Source organism: Petromyzon marinus, chromosome 33, assembly GCF_048934315.1.
Source record: "Petromyzon marinus isolate PM22_M1 ecotype Great Lakes invasive population chromosome 33, UKy_Petmar_22M1.pri1.0, whole genome shotgun sequence".
Classification (NCBI taxonomy): Eukaryota; Metazoa; Chordata; class Hyperoartia; order Petromyzontiformes; family Petromyzontidae; genus Petromyzon; species Petromyzon marinus.
Window position 1 is genome coordinate 4,046,200 of NC_133699.1, and position 14,848 is coordinate 4,061,047.

The 14,848-nt window shown below is 48.0% G+C and overlaps 1 protein-coding gene across 5 annotated transcripts in view; it reads right to left on the reverse strand.

Annotated features, from left to right (window-relative positions):
* Positions 1-716: 716 nt before the first annotated feature.
* LOC116948332 (protein kinase C epsilon type-like) overlaps positions 717-14,848 on the reverse strand; it is a 145,151-nt gene continuing 131,019 nt past the window's right edge. For all 5 annotated transcript variants that reach the window (XM_076071460.1, XM_032964902.2, XM_032964903.2 and 2 more), the window contains 3 exons: positions 9,343-9,531; positions 8,099-8,245; positions 717-6,428 (listed from right to left, as the gene is read on the reverse strand). In XM_076071460.1, the coding sequence (XP_075927575.1) occupies positions 6,285-6,428; positions 8,099-8,245; positions 9,343-9,531 (480 nt within the window). In that variant the 3' untranslated portion in view covers positions 717-6,284. The remainder of the gene's footprint in view (positions 6,429-8,098; positions 8,246-9,342; positions 9,532-14,848) is intronic.

A 14,848-nucleotide genomic window follows, 5' to 3' on the forward strand; every position in this document is an offset into this window, starting at 1 on the left:
TGTTGCAGAGATTCACGGTTCGGTTGCAGAGATTCACGGTTCGATTGCAGCGGCTGCCCTGATTATTACTGCGGTGTGCAATAATCACAGTGAACGTTAACATATCCCATGACGCCATTCGCAAGGGAAGGCCATCCTGTGGCAGCGTCAGGCTCAAACATTTCCAAATGGAAAAATGATACCGAAAATCATTCAATTGTGATTATACGTAGCAGCAATTAGCGCCCCCACCACAACTGATAGACTAATGCCCCAGATGAATTATGCTGAGTTGTCACCTGGTTTAAACAAAATAAATTTACGACGGAACTTAATGCCCCTCTGGATAAACTAGCACATGGTAGAACCTTCCCCATTAAATCACTTCCAAAGATTCCCCCGCATAGCCTTAACAGACTGTAGGAGCAAGTGCTGTGAGCGAGTATCACTTCTGGAGGTCGGCACGGCACACGAATGGGTGGGTGGCCAGCACCACGCCCCACCGCCTCCCCAGTGGCGATGTTTACGCCACACCGCACCAGGTACTTCATTTGAGGCTGAGTCGACGTAGGAGAGGCCCATGACCGATTCAGATAATCGTCACTGCTGTTGGCCGTGAGTGGAAATAGTACTCTTGGGTCGCCCGGGTTCGTAGCGCAGTGCGCTAACCACTGCGGTACCACTCCCCCACACGCGCGCACACACACACACAGATGCACAGACGACGAAAACCCGCGTTTTGCAAATAACATTTATTTATTGAACAGTCACAGTAGATATACGTGGAACACGTTACACAGCGGCACACACGATGTTTATGTTCACATATTCAATACACACCTGCATGGGAGTCGATCTTATTAATATGGGGGGGTGGAACTGTACAACAAACATTAAATTTTTTTTAAAGCCAGAGAGACACGGAGGAAATTAAAATTATATATTTATATTTCACTCGACGCAGCGACTTCAAACACGTATCATTATGCATATATTATGTAATTATATGATACACAGCTATATACGTGAATTTGATTGTTTACCATTAATAACAATGGGCGACGGTCATCCTTTTTCCGGGGGAAGAAATAAGATGGGGATGGGGTAGGGGGGGGGGCACGTGGGGTCGCTAGAGAGAAATGTCGAGGGGAACACTGCATTAAGATATCACAATACTGACAGTGGAGGCGACAGTTACATCGTCAATATACAGCGCCGGAAGCAGGCTCCTTTAGTAATGCATGCTCAGAATAGCAAAGGATGCGCGCGGCGAGACGGCGACTCTGCGTCGCTGTTGTTGATGTACGGCAGACCAGGTAAGTTCCGTGCAGATAAGACGGCGAAGCCACCGTCTGGGCACCAACACCGAGCCATTCATTGAGCGTGCGAGCCAACACGGAAGCCACACTTTTCTCACGAACAAAGTGCCTCTCTTTAAAGTCGCGACCTAACACAAAATAAACCTCCCCCCCCCACCTCCCCACAAACAGCTATTATCTTGTACATAAATATCTAGGCTGTGCGTCCGATACGAATGCGTAGCGTTGTGAAAAAAAAACGTTTATGCAAAAAAATACTTTAACCCTCTTGTGCAATGTGTCCAATGTGGGGGGCAACTACGAAATAAGTGTATATCCGACTGCTATGAAGTTATACGAGAACACTTTCACCGCCGACATCTAATCAGAATGTTTTTAATAATTCATGCACGAGAGTTACAAAGTTACGATCGCGTGCGTCACTGTGGCATGCTATCGTGACACCATTACACTTCATCAACGCGCATTGATGTCACGAAAGTGCTACGGCGATGCACTTGGTAGCAACTTTAAAAGCATTGTTTTTTCTTCTGATTAATGAAGTGTCAGACTCCTGCAAGACGAGTGTCGTTACACGCCTACATGAACGATTCGTTTTCTTGGGGGGGGTGGGGGGAGTTGCATCTTGTGTTCGGCGTACGTGCGTGTAACGCACGTGTATATACACACACACACACGTACTGGTGCGTGCCACAATATAGGCACATGTACCACATGCATTATTGGTAGAATAGTAGATAGTACTCGGTGGTGAAAATGGCTCAATGCCAGCCATGCACGCAGACTCTTACGACAAAAGCGGGCTCGGCTAAATTGCTCACAAATCCTGCTCAAGAGGGAATACTCCGCATGAATTTCGTGCAGAACAAGTTGCAGCACACACTGCAGAGAACTCGGTTAAAGTGAAGACACAAACCACGAAGGGCTCTTGTCGTATAGCTACACACCTAGGTTGGGTCACCCGCAAGTCACTTTTAGAGCCGTTTGTTACTCACCAATGAAGCGTAAAAGTCAAGTGGGACCGCAAAAGGCATGCACAGCCGAGGTTTGTGGCTATACGGGCGATTCGTTTTATGGGTTTAGTCTTTCGTTGAGAAACTGCCTTGCCCAGTGGTGGTGTAACCAGAAGACGAGGTCCATTACCACTACTTTTGTTATTATTATCGTCGGTCACACTTATAACTGAAAATATACAGCAACTGATGACATTTGTCAGTTATAAGGGAGAGTTAATGACAAGGCTTGTCAAGTATTTTCAACCTGCAATGACATAATTTATATATACAGCGTGTATACAGATTGGGTCATAAGCTATAACAAATGTGCACATGTTGAACATTTGGTATATAAACGTCGACTCAATGTTTATACACGTGTCTTAGTGTATTCGTGTACACACATACGGAATAAAAAAAAAAGTCAAAAGTGAACGGAACATTCTGTAGGTCGCTCGATTGCTTGATTTAGTTTTTATAGTTTCTCGTCGTCATTTTCGGCATTAAACTCCGAATGCACGTATCCATCGGCGACGCGACGAGCACACGGGATGCAATTGCATTCACCGACGTTGGGAGTGTTTGTTATCGAGTGTAACAAAAACAAAACACATAAATGCAACCGGGGCGCACTAATCACGCACCCTGGATAAGACCTCTCATAAGACCTGTCTAATCTACGTGCACACACACACAACGGACTTCTTTGCCCCCCCCCCCCCCGTGTGCAACTCGCCGCTCAATGTGAGCCGAGCTAAGCGATGTTAATTATCACGGGGAAAACAAAGAGCCTCGTTGTCCAAAAGCCGTCCCGCGATTAACGATTATTTATATTTATTTTTTCTTCTTCTTCCTCCTCCACCTCGGTGCGCCGTGTAAATACGTTGACCCTCAAAAACAGCACCCCCCCCCCCCTGAATGATAAAACAGAAAGACGTAACGACAGTTGAATTCCGTAAACAGACAGCAGTCGCGGGGGGGGGGGGTGGAGCGATTGGACCGGCTATTGGAGGGGCGACCGCCTTAACGTTGCAAACTTCTCGCGGGGATCGTCGTTTAACAACTTGCCAACGCAACGACGTGACGCGACGTTACGACGACGCGGCGAGGGAATGGCTGATCTCCCCCGTGGGTGTTGATACAAACGCCGTGCGCCCCCCCCCCCCCCCCCCCGTCGGAGAGACCTGCATCGGTGGTGGGGCCGACAAAAGGTGGGTCGGGGGCCGGCCACAAGCCGGTCTCGCTTCCTACAAAAAAACGATGAACTGTCAAAGCGCCAACAAATCCATCACGACACACGCCACCCCGCCCGCCCGCCACTCGCCGACACTTGGAGACATTATCGGCCAAGCGACCGACGACATAATTGCACAGAACGGTTAATAAATCGGGGGGGGGGGGGAGGTTCTTTCTTTCATCTTTAAAAGTGTTATCCTAATCGGCTGGCTCACGGTGGACTAAATAATACGGTCAGTGCACGTGTACGCATTGTTGGTCGGCAACAACAGAAGATTCCACGAGTAGAGGAGTTCTTTTGAGGTATTGGCTTGCGTGAACATGTCCGACCCCACTTTTGTTATTGGAATAATCTTGTTGTAGTTGTTGCAAAAGCCAAATATTTAGATGTATGTTGAACTTATTTCGCACCTGTGCTAATCGGAGGTGCGGGGGGGGGGGACAACAAAAACAATTAATCCGGTGACCAAATCACCTAGGAATGCACCTGATCTCATGCGATTTTAGCAGCTATCTGGTTCGTGCTTAGATGGGCGATCACCATTCATGGATCGGGTATCCTGGGCCTGCTGTGGGGCCACAATACGGACAGCAGAGGGCAGTGCAGCAATTTCCATTGTTGTACTGCACTATGCCCCAATGTCTATGCTCCCAGCATTCGCCAACCCTCGCTGACCAACATTAAGTGTGGACAAATAGCCCCCCACGAACCACGTGTTGCGGGGAGGGCTCCAGTCCAGCAGTGGAGTGAATTGTACAGATAATTTAAATAAAATCAATACATCAAAACGCTTGTTTCAAATATCATGCGTGAACACGATAATTCTGGTGACGTTTCATCTTAAAAGAGAACCTGTATTCACTCGCGCAGTGGTTCTTGCACTGTACGCAGCACCCTTAAAACACACACATTCCGGAACGAGCACATTCCGGGGGGGGGGGGGGGGGTCTAAACAGCACGGGTTTGCTGGCCTAAAGCAAGCAGCTGGTGAAACCACAGTGTCACGTCAATAAGCCCACACATCCATACCAAACACGCTCTCCAGAAAACCCACACGGTTTCGCCTGTCTGTCTGTCGGCGAGCGACAGGGTACGACGTTTACATCACAGTTACGTAACCCACAGAACCGATTACCGTCATGCGCCACTTACCACAGCCCCGTTTACGTCTGGGGGGCAAAGGCTGACAACCAACGTGGCACGACACCGCGCGACTTTTCGAGAGTAACAAAATGACGTAACGAAGACATTTGATTTTTACGTGTCTACTAATGACTCTATTAGTAAGCGTTAATTTAAAATACTATATATATAAAAAAAACTATGACAAAAAAAACCACGATAACTCTCCCACCATCTGCACGCCACTCGGAGGAGGGGGTTAATGCGGAATTTAAGCGGAGACCTCATTAAGAATGTTTTTTTTTTTCAAGGTGGAAAATGAAACTTGCGTGCAAAAACGTCAGTGGATGGGGAATAAGAAATACTGCCGTAAATTCAACCAAGTCACTTCATCGGAACACCCCTCGGTGCTTTTTGTTGTTAAAAACGTCACGTTTCCAAGCCGACGCGTACAAATTAATTCGTGCAATTACGTGCAGAGTTACTACAATGGGTGTACGGATATGCACGTTGAACTTCTTTCGCACCGTACATAGCCAACCGTGCTAATCGGAGGTTGCGGGTGGAGGTAAAGGCACGGGTGGGTGTGGGAGTGGATGGTGGGATTTTAAAATAGCGCCCCCACCCCCACCACTACCCCCCCCCTACTTTCCTAACTACAATCTACTCTGTAACAAAACACTACTGCTCTGGAGAGCCACACCACGAACGAAATGATGAGGAGTGTTAAAATGGCAAGACTTTTTCTAACACAGTGTCACCATCCTCCCCCTCCCCAACCGATCACGGTAGGCAACCGCCACACGTCGTTCCACTTCAGGGTAACAAGTTTCCTGCTTACAAAAAGGAGTGGGGGGGGGGGGGAGGTGTCATAAAATAAAATCGCATAAATATTTTAAATAGTTAATTGTGTCAGTTTTACAGCGAGATGCGAAACGGCGGTGCGTTTACGCCCATCAATGTTTTTTTTTTTTTAAATCCGCCAGAAGACGCATATTTTACCGGAGGAGACACACACACACGCGCGCGCGGGCACGTTTGCTTGCTACTAACACTATACAATTAAACTAACTGTGGGGAGGAAAACAGAACGCCCCCGTCGGAACATTTCACGCAAACACATTGGAGCGTTTTGAGTTGCGCCCATCAGTAACAGAGCCGTCGTCCGTTTATACTTTTGTTTTCCGTGCAAAGGTAGACGCTTTTACACGCTCTACGGCCAGGAGTAAAGAATAAATAATTAGTATTCTTTTGTCGCTGCATCAGCAATATTACTTTTTATGTCGAGCAAAACAAAAACATGTAAACGGGAATCGATAAGGACTCCCGGTAGCAAGTGACACACCTCCAACTTGAAGAGCGCTCACGTGCTGCCCGGCTAACGCCCGTCAACAACCCGGGTTTAATTTCACCGCATCACGGGGAGGGGGGGGGGGGGGAGGTCCCATTTTTTGCGATTCCCGCTCCACTTTTTGTTTGCTGCAAATAAATAAAATCTCAACACCGTCGTGTCTGTCTGTCAGCGAGCAGGCGCCACCTCGCGTGAGCGAGGGGGGAGGGAGGGAGGGAGCGAGCGAGCGAGCGGACGGACGATCGAGTGATGGCCGCGCCACGTCGCCGGCAAGTCGACCGTCACTGGGCGTCGTCCTCCGAGAAGGAGAAGCCCCGGAACTCGTCCTGGTTGATCTGCTTCACGACGCTGCTGTCCACCGGCGTCAGCAGCGGCTCCTCGCGCGTGAAGTCCTGGTCGAAGTTGTTCACGTCCCTCTTGGTTTTCTGCGGGCGGGCGGGCGGGTCGGTGAGAGAGACGGTGGCAGGAGAGGGGGAGGTGGCGGGTGGGGATGAGAACCACGCGGGGTTGGATCGTGGGCAGTGGGAGAGAAGCGACTATCAATTGCACGTGACCCGCGGCGGGATTGTAGGACGCGTGAGGAATTGTCAAGGCTGCGGGACAGGGTGATAAACCGAGAGCCATTTTCTTTCCCCATTGCCCCTGGGCGGGTGTAAAATTAGTATTTCCCAAGCTGGCCGCGGCCGTCACGTGCAGCAAAACGCAGGTATGCGAAATGCGCTAAACATTTTTCGTTTGAATTTTGCTTTAAAGCTTCCGTCACTGCATGGATTCATATTCTTGGTTCTTTCGGTAAAGTCACGTAGAAGGGAAACAATAAAAAAATAAAAATATGGTTTTATATAAAATATGGTTTTATATTATTATTATATTGTTTCCCTTCTACGTGACTTTACCGAAATAACCGAGAATATTTTTCGTTTGCTTCTTCATCAATCACTAACAATGACACCAGCCGCGCGCACCAGGCCAGCTCGTTTGGTCACTCTGAGCGCATTTGCATCCGTCGTTACGCCGCAGGTGTGGTGCGGAACACGGACGATGTAGAGCAGGTAAAGTGAGACTGCTAAACCGAAAAAAAAACCACATGGGGCTGCTTGATTTAGATAATCCTGCTTGTCCTTCCACAGATACTAATTTAGCCTCTTCTCACCCCTGGTCGGTGCTTTAATCAACAAGGCCCAAAGCGTGTCCTTTCTAGACCGCCCCCACACCCAACAGTCCGACCAAAGAAAACCACCGACATGCGAAATTGCCAAGCGCCGAGATCAGCACGGGGCCACGCTTTAATAACGGAGTGCGTCAACAAGGTGGCCGGGAGGCTCGGAGGTCAGAGGACCGAGCCCCACATCACGGGGTTATAATCCGGGCAGTCACCTGTGATTAGACCGAGTTTTCACGCCAAGATCTCCGCCCAGTTACCAATGGGGCGGCGACAGAGAAAAACCACGACGCTAAATTTGATTCCACACTTAAGTTGATGCCAAGTTCCAGCTTCTGAGAATTTAAATATCGGATGGGCCGGGCCGTGACGTGACGGGCGTTCCTCCTACCTATGGGAGGGGGAGCGCTGCCCTCTCTGCTCTGGTAGACCAGAGTTTACTCAAAAGGGGTCTCAGTTGTGGCTCTGCGATATCAAGATCCCGCGTGTCATTTTCAAACACGAACGGATAGCTTCATGACCATGACACCGATAAGCGCAATCCGGATAACAAAAATAAAAATTAGTTCCTGAATAGAAAGACCAAAGCGCGTAATCAAAAGCCGGTGGGCGTTGTTGTTGGTGCCGAGGGGGGTTGTTGTTGGTGTGGACGTTGTTGCTATTGGTGCGGTGGGTTGTTGTGGTGCGTTGGGACGTTGTTGTTGGTGCGGTGGGCATTGTTGTTGATGCGGTGGCCGTTGTTGGTGCGGTGGGTCATTTTTTTTTGTGCGGTGGGCGTTGTTGTGGTGTGATGGGGCGGTGTTGTTGGTATGGTGGACGTTGTTGTCGATGCATTGGGGCATTATTATCGGTGCGGCATTGTTATCGGTGCGGTGGGAGCGTTGTTGTGGTGCCGTGGCGGCGTTTCTTTCGGTGCGGTGGGGGCGTACGTACGATGCGGGGCTTGAAGGGCGGACGGATCTTGCGCTGCTCAAGGAGGTCCCAGTCGATCTCGCGGAAGAACGAGTGGCGTTTGATGGCCTCCTCTCCCCCCTGCGTCACCACGCAGCCCAGCCGCTTATTTGGGTTCTTGGTCATGAACTGCACGCGCAGATGGGGACGGTGCGCAAACAAATTCAATAAAGTCGAGATTTTCTCGTCCACCTTGGCAGAGGCGTTGAATGTTTAAAGCACCCAATAACCGCAAGTGTAATCACCGTTTTAGGTTGTGTTTTTTAAGCAAGGCTACGCACGTGCCCTGTGTGACCCAAAATAAAATGTTCCAAACAATTTCATGTACAGAAATAATTCATAAAACTGGCATTGTTCAACATGCACGCAGGTAGATACGTGGAAAAAAGCAATACAAAAAAATACACTTTTGGCTTTCAGACGCATCTCCCAAAGCCACTTGTGAAATTTACAATTGATGGCCCGCCACGACCATATTGCTGCCCCCGCTTGCCAACTTGAGGATAGCTACAGGGGACTGCAGCTGTTGAATCTGCTCCCCGATCACAGCGCTTATCCGGAAAACGTATCGCGATTTAAGAGGACGTTGAAAACCTCTCCACTGTGAAACTTTGCACAATACGCAATGATGCGAATAAATACGAGTTATTCTACAGGTGAGATTATTATTCTGCGTATACGTATGCAGAATAATAATCCTGGAAACGTGTTGTTCATGTGTGCTACTACCAACGTGCAGTGCTCTGCTCATTCGAACTCCGGACATCCTCAACGGGGCATTTGGCTAGCCATCAAACAAAGACGATCACGCCATCGACCACTTTCAGACGTGCTTCTCAGGCCGTCTGGAACACTCTTCCTTCCGATATTAGGACACCACTGTTGAGCCATTCACTTTTAAATATGGATTGAAATCGAATTTCTTTAGAATTGCTTTTTGTACTTGTTGTCCTTCCCCCGCACCTCCGATTAGCACGGTTGGCTACATACGGTGCGGGAGAAGTCCAACGTACGCATCTTACTTCCTGTTGGTGCTGCGGGGAGAACTCGTTCAACACACGGGTTTCGAGGCGTGACCGCGGGAAACAAAACGACGAGGGATCGGGTGCGCGACGAGTTGAGCTCGCGGTGCCGATCGGCAGCTCCGCATTGACTACGGGGCGCACGGGACAGAAGCCGTGTACGCGATATAACGGGACGCCGGGCCGGGCCGGGCCGTTACGCACGTCGCGCAGGATGGACACGGCCTCCTTGCTGAGCCACACGGGGTAGAGGACGTCGTCGTGGAGGATCGACTCGAAGAGGTCGTCTTCGTTGTCGGCCTCGAAGGGCGGCTGCCCGGCCATCATCTCGTACATGAGCACCCCCAGGGCCCACCAGTCCACGGACGGGCCGTAGTCCAGCTCCTGCAGGATCTGCGAGCGAGAGAGTTAACGTTTTTTTTTTTTGCAAAAGGGCGCAAATATTTACGATCTCTATTATCCGGAACAATACGAGGGAAGGGGGGCCGGGAGGGGGGAGGGGATGTTGTGACCAAGATACAACTAAAGAACACGTTTAATACAAGGAGCATAATTATCAATCTCGCGGACTCCGGTCATCCACGCGGCAGCGGATTTTGGCTGGACATCGAACAAAGGCGGTCACCGCATCGCGTGCTTTCAGATGCGCTTCTGCGGCTCTTCCTTTTGACATTAGGAAGCCACTAGAGTTATGCACTTTAAAATGTAGATTGAAAACTAATCTCCTTAGAACTGCTGCTTGTGATAAATTTGTTGTCGTTCCTCAGCACCTCTGATTAGCACGGTTGGCTACGTACGGTGCACAATAAGTTCTACATACATAACACTGGTAAATTAGGCATGAATAAAGGATTTATTCATGCCGAAGGAATAAATCCTTTATTCATGGAATTTTACATCTAATTTTACATCTAATTGTATTGCTTCTTAATTGTTAAAATCACGCATTTACAGTGAGGGAAAAAAGTATTTGATTCTCTGCTGATTTTGTACGTTTGCCCACTGACAAAGCAATTATCAGTCTATAATTTTAATAGTAGGTTTATTTGAACAGTGAGAGACAGAATAACAACAAGAAAATCCATCAAAATGCATGTCGAAAATTTTATAAATTGATTGGCATTTTAATGAGGGAAATAAGTATTTGACCCCCTCTCAATCAGAAAGATTTCTGGCTCCCAGGTGTCTTTTATACAGGTAACAAGCTGAGATTAGGAGCACTCCCTTTAAGAGTGTGCTCCTAATCTCAGCTCGTTACCTGTATAAAAGACACCTGTCCACAGAAGCAATCAATCAGATTCCACACTCTCCACCATGGCCGAGACCAAAGAGCTCTCTAAGGATGTCAGGGACAAGATTGTAGACCTACACAAGGCTGGAATGGGCTACAAGACCATTGCCAAGCAGCTTGGTGAGAAGGTGACAACAGTTGATTATTCGCAAATGGAAGAAACACAAAAGAACTGTCAATCTCCCTCGGCCTGGGGCTCCATGCAAGATCTCACCTAGTGGAGTTGCAATGATCATGAGAACGGTGAGGAATCAGCCCAGAACTACACGGGAGGATCTTGTCAATGATCTCAAGGCAGCTGAGACCATAGTCACCAAGAAAACAATTGGTAACACACTACGCCGTGAAGGACTGAAATCCTGAAGCGCCCGCAAGGTCCCCCTGCTCAAGAAAGCACATATACATGCCCGTCTGAAGTTTGCCAATGAACATCTGAATGATTCAGAGGACAACTGGGTCAAAGTGTTGTGGTCAGATGAGACCAAAATGGAGCTCTTTGGCATCAACTCAACTCGCCGTGTTTGGAGGAGGAGGAATGCTGCCTATGACCCCAAGAACATTATGCTTTGGGGGTGTTTTTCTGCTAAGGGGACGGGACAACTTCACCGCATCAAAGGGACGATGGACGGGGCCATGTACCGTCAAATCTTGAGTGAGAACCTCCTTCCCTCAGCCAGGGCATTGAAAATGGGTCGTGGATGGGTATTTCAGCATGACAATGACCCAAAACACACGGCCAAGGCAACAAAGGAGTGGCTCAAGAAGAAGCACATTAAGGTCCTGGAGTGGCCTAGCCAGTCTCCAGACCTTAATCCCATAGAAAATCTGTGGAGGGAGCTGAAGGTTCGAGTTGCCAAACGTCAGCCTCGAAACCTTAATGACTTGGAGAAGATCTGCAAAGAGGAGTGGGACAAAATCCCTCCTGAGATGTGTGCAAACCTGGTGGCCAACTACAAGAAACGTTTGACCTCTGTGATTGCCAACAAGGGTTTTGCCACCAAGTACTAAGTCATATTTTGCAGAGGGGTCAAATACTTATTTCCCTCATTTAAATGCAAATCAATTTGTAACATTTTTTACACGCGTTTTTCTGCATTTTGTTGTTGTTATTCTGTCTCTCACTGTTCAAATAAACCTACCATTAAAATTATCGACTGATCATTTCTTTGTCAGTGGGCAAACGTACAAAATCGGCAGGGGATCAAATACTTTTTTCCCCTCACTGTACGTTACTTTCTATTTACTTGACCCCCAAACGAATCGGCAGCCACTAATTAAAACGAGCATGTGCTTAAGAAAAATATATTTTTTTCTCTCGCAAACCACCGTTAACACTTTTCCATCCCGATGTCGTATGTGCATGTCATCGGTTTGTCTTCCTATTCTGTTCCAATGACGTGCAGGAGGGCGAGTGGCACAGTTGAGCGCTGGCGATCATAGAGCACGGTCGTGTCGCTACGGTTCTCTCCGGTGAGAACAATGTTTTTAAAAACAGCGGCGCTACGCCTCTCAAAATAAAATCGACACGAACCGCCTGCGCGTTCCCAGATTCGGCTGAGAATGGGGCACCCCACACCCTGCAACTTGCACATGTCTAGGAAGGGATCATCTGCAACCTATGCGAGCGAGAGGCAACAACTTAACATGTGAATGTACCGAGTGAAATTTTAAATACAATCCTTTGAAACTACACGAGTGAAAATAAATGAGCAAAAGATTGTGTTCACGATCATGTCACGTTTACATTTGTTCGAGAACATAATACATCCTATTATGGAATTATAAATTGTCTCAATTAGAGTGCATCTCAAAACACTTCTACAGAAATAGTGGGCATATTTAATGTGTGTAGAGAGAAAGACGCAGTGACAGGCCATTTGGATTTTTTTTTAACGAGGTGTTGAGCCTAGACGAGAACAAGGGCAAGGAGTTCATAGTGTGGGACAGGTGAGGGGAACAGGCTTTTGGACCAGTTTGTATTTGTGTGGTTTGTCACATGGGTGATCCCCATCAGCCAGTTGCCCTGCTGTTTAACAAGTAAGATCCGTAGCACACCACCACCACCACCAACAACAGACAAAAACATCGGTACGGTATTGCAGAGAACGCGTTCAGGGCCGTTGAAGAAATACCGCACGACATATCAGAGCAAGAGGTACCAGAAAACGTGAGGAACACGTGCAAGTAACTACCCCACCGAGTGAAGGCTAACTGGGGATTTGCATAGGAAGCCTTGTATGTGGAGCGGAGAGTGAGGTGAGAGAGGAGGAGCAGGCAGGGGGGCGAGTCCACAATTGCATTTGGAGCCAGTGGAGGGAACTTTATTGATATGAACTTCATACTCTTTGGTTCTTGCGGTAAAGTCACGTAGGTATACAATAAAATAAATTAAATCACGACGTTTCGGGCGCAACACAAGCGTCCGTCATCAGGTGGAACAACCACAGCAAGAAACAACTGCTGAAGTGGGTAGAAGGACTCCCGTAACACGAGGTTATCTAGGTAAGAGAGGGGGGGGGGCAGGGAGGAGAGGGGGGGGGGGAGTGCTACCTATGTGACTTTTTACCGAAAGAACCAAAGAGCATGGATCCCTGCAGTCACGAAAACTTCAAATCTAGATTGATATGAACTTCATTTATTATCAGGTGACAGTCCACTGTGACAAGCGCGATGTCGTGTTGGTTGCATAAATATCTCAAGTGAAATTTTCGATTCGGTTTTAATCACACCGTTGTAAGCAAAGGGATTTTTTTTTTACAAACAGGCAACACGCACATTAAGATGACAAAAACTATTAAAATGTCCTGCTACAGATAATGTTGTTTAATTCTACAGAATATAGAGAATCGTTTCAATTGGTTGATCAATGTTTTAGACAGTAAGCAAACTAAATTAATGGCATGTGTACCATTTCTAATTTACGGCATACATTTGCTTACACAATTTATAAGCTTCAGAAATTTCAACTCCTTAACCTTACAACCAAATGCACAAACTAATCTTTAATAGCATAATCTCACAACGCGTTGCGACAAGCACTTTTCGGTTCTTAAAAAAAAGGGCATAATGCACTTAATGCACGAATGAGCAAATCAAAACATTTTACCTTCTAACACTCGAACCTTAACCGACGCAAGTGGATACGAGGCCTTAAATGGGGTACACGTTGCCGGCGGTTAATCCGCAGTGGTTGTTATCCGAGACGGCATACAACATGCCCACGACGCTTGCATAAAAGCACAATGATGACACATGGCGTCCCCGATGGCTAATCTCGTCACGAGGATCGAGACAGCGGGAGGCGGTGGGGGTGGATATGCATCAGCACGAAAGAGGGCGTCGAATTACAATCTCGGGAGCCAACCTTTATTCGAAGCAAGCTCACCTATTTGGCGAGGGTCGGCGTTGGGTGTAACATAATATTTGACACATGCTTATTGCCAATATATGTATATTCAAATGAATACCTGGTGTGGTGTGTAAACATCACCACTGGGGAGACAAAGCCAGCCGGGCAACGGTGCTGGCCAACCCATCCCTACCTCGTGTGCCACAGTGCCGGCCTTCATAGGCGCTCGCTATCGGCACTTGCCCCCCTGTTGGTGCTATACGGGGGATCTTTGTCTTTGTGTGCAAAGGCACCCGTGCAGGGGGCGAGGGCCTTGTCACGCTATCTGTTTAACCCAAGGCAGGCGCTGGAGGACGCACGGCCGCGCGGATGCTCACGAGCATTCGCCGGCGTCCGTCGTGACCCTCCGAGAGGGGAAGGGGGGTCAAGGGAAACATAATCTCGACGTGAAGTGAAAAAGCCGCGCGAAAAGATGACGTGGCGCATTTGCTCCCTTGTGGCAGCCAATAGGCGGAACCTGCATGGAAACGGTTTTACCAAATGTTGGGTTTGCATGCAGGTGCTCCGGACCGCGGCAAAATTAATGACAGACATCTGGGCTATATAGCAACTGATGCGGTTAAGTATTATCAGGGTGTGTAGCTCAACTCTCGCCGGAACTCATGTGGGCATGAAAAATAAGAATAGGTTTTACCCTTTCTGGCAATAAAAGAGGTGTTAAGATGTTCAAACACCAAACAGATTCCTTTTGCAAGGAGTCAAGTATGCATAAGCCACACATACTTGTGGTGAACATGCAAACAAACAAAAAAGGTCCCATGATATCATTGGGCATGTCTACCGAGCAGTTGGGGCAATTATATAGGCTTGGATTTCAGGATTGCAGGATAATTACAGTTGGGGGCGGCGATGGCTTGGGGAAGCCTTTAGTCAACAGTGGATTGGATTGATCAAGGCTGATGATGATGAGGCATGTAACGCCCTCTCTCTCCTCTGTGATTTTTATGACTTTTCACAACGAATTGGAGTTGGTTTAAGAAGCGATTCTGTTGCGTCTCATTTGTATTGTC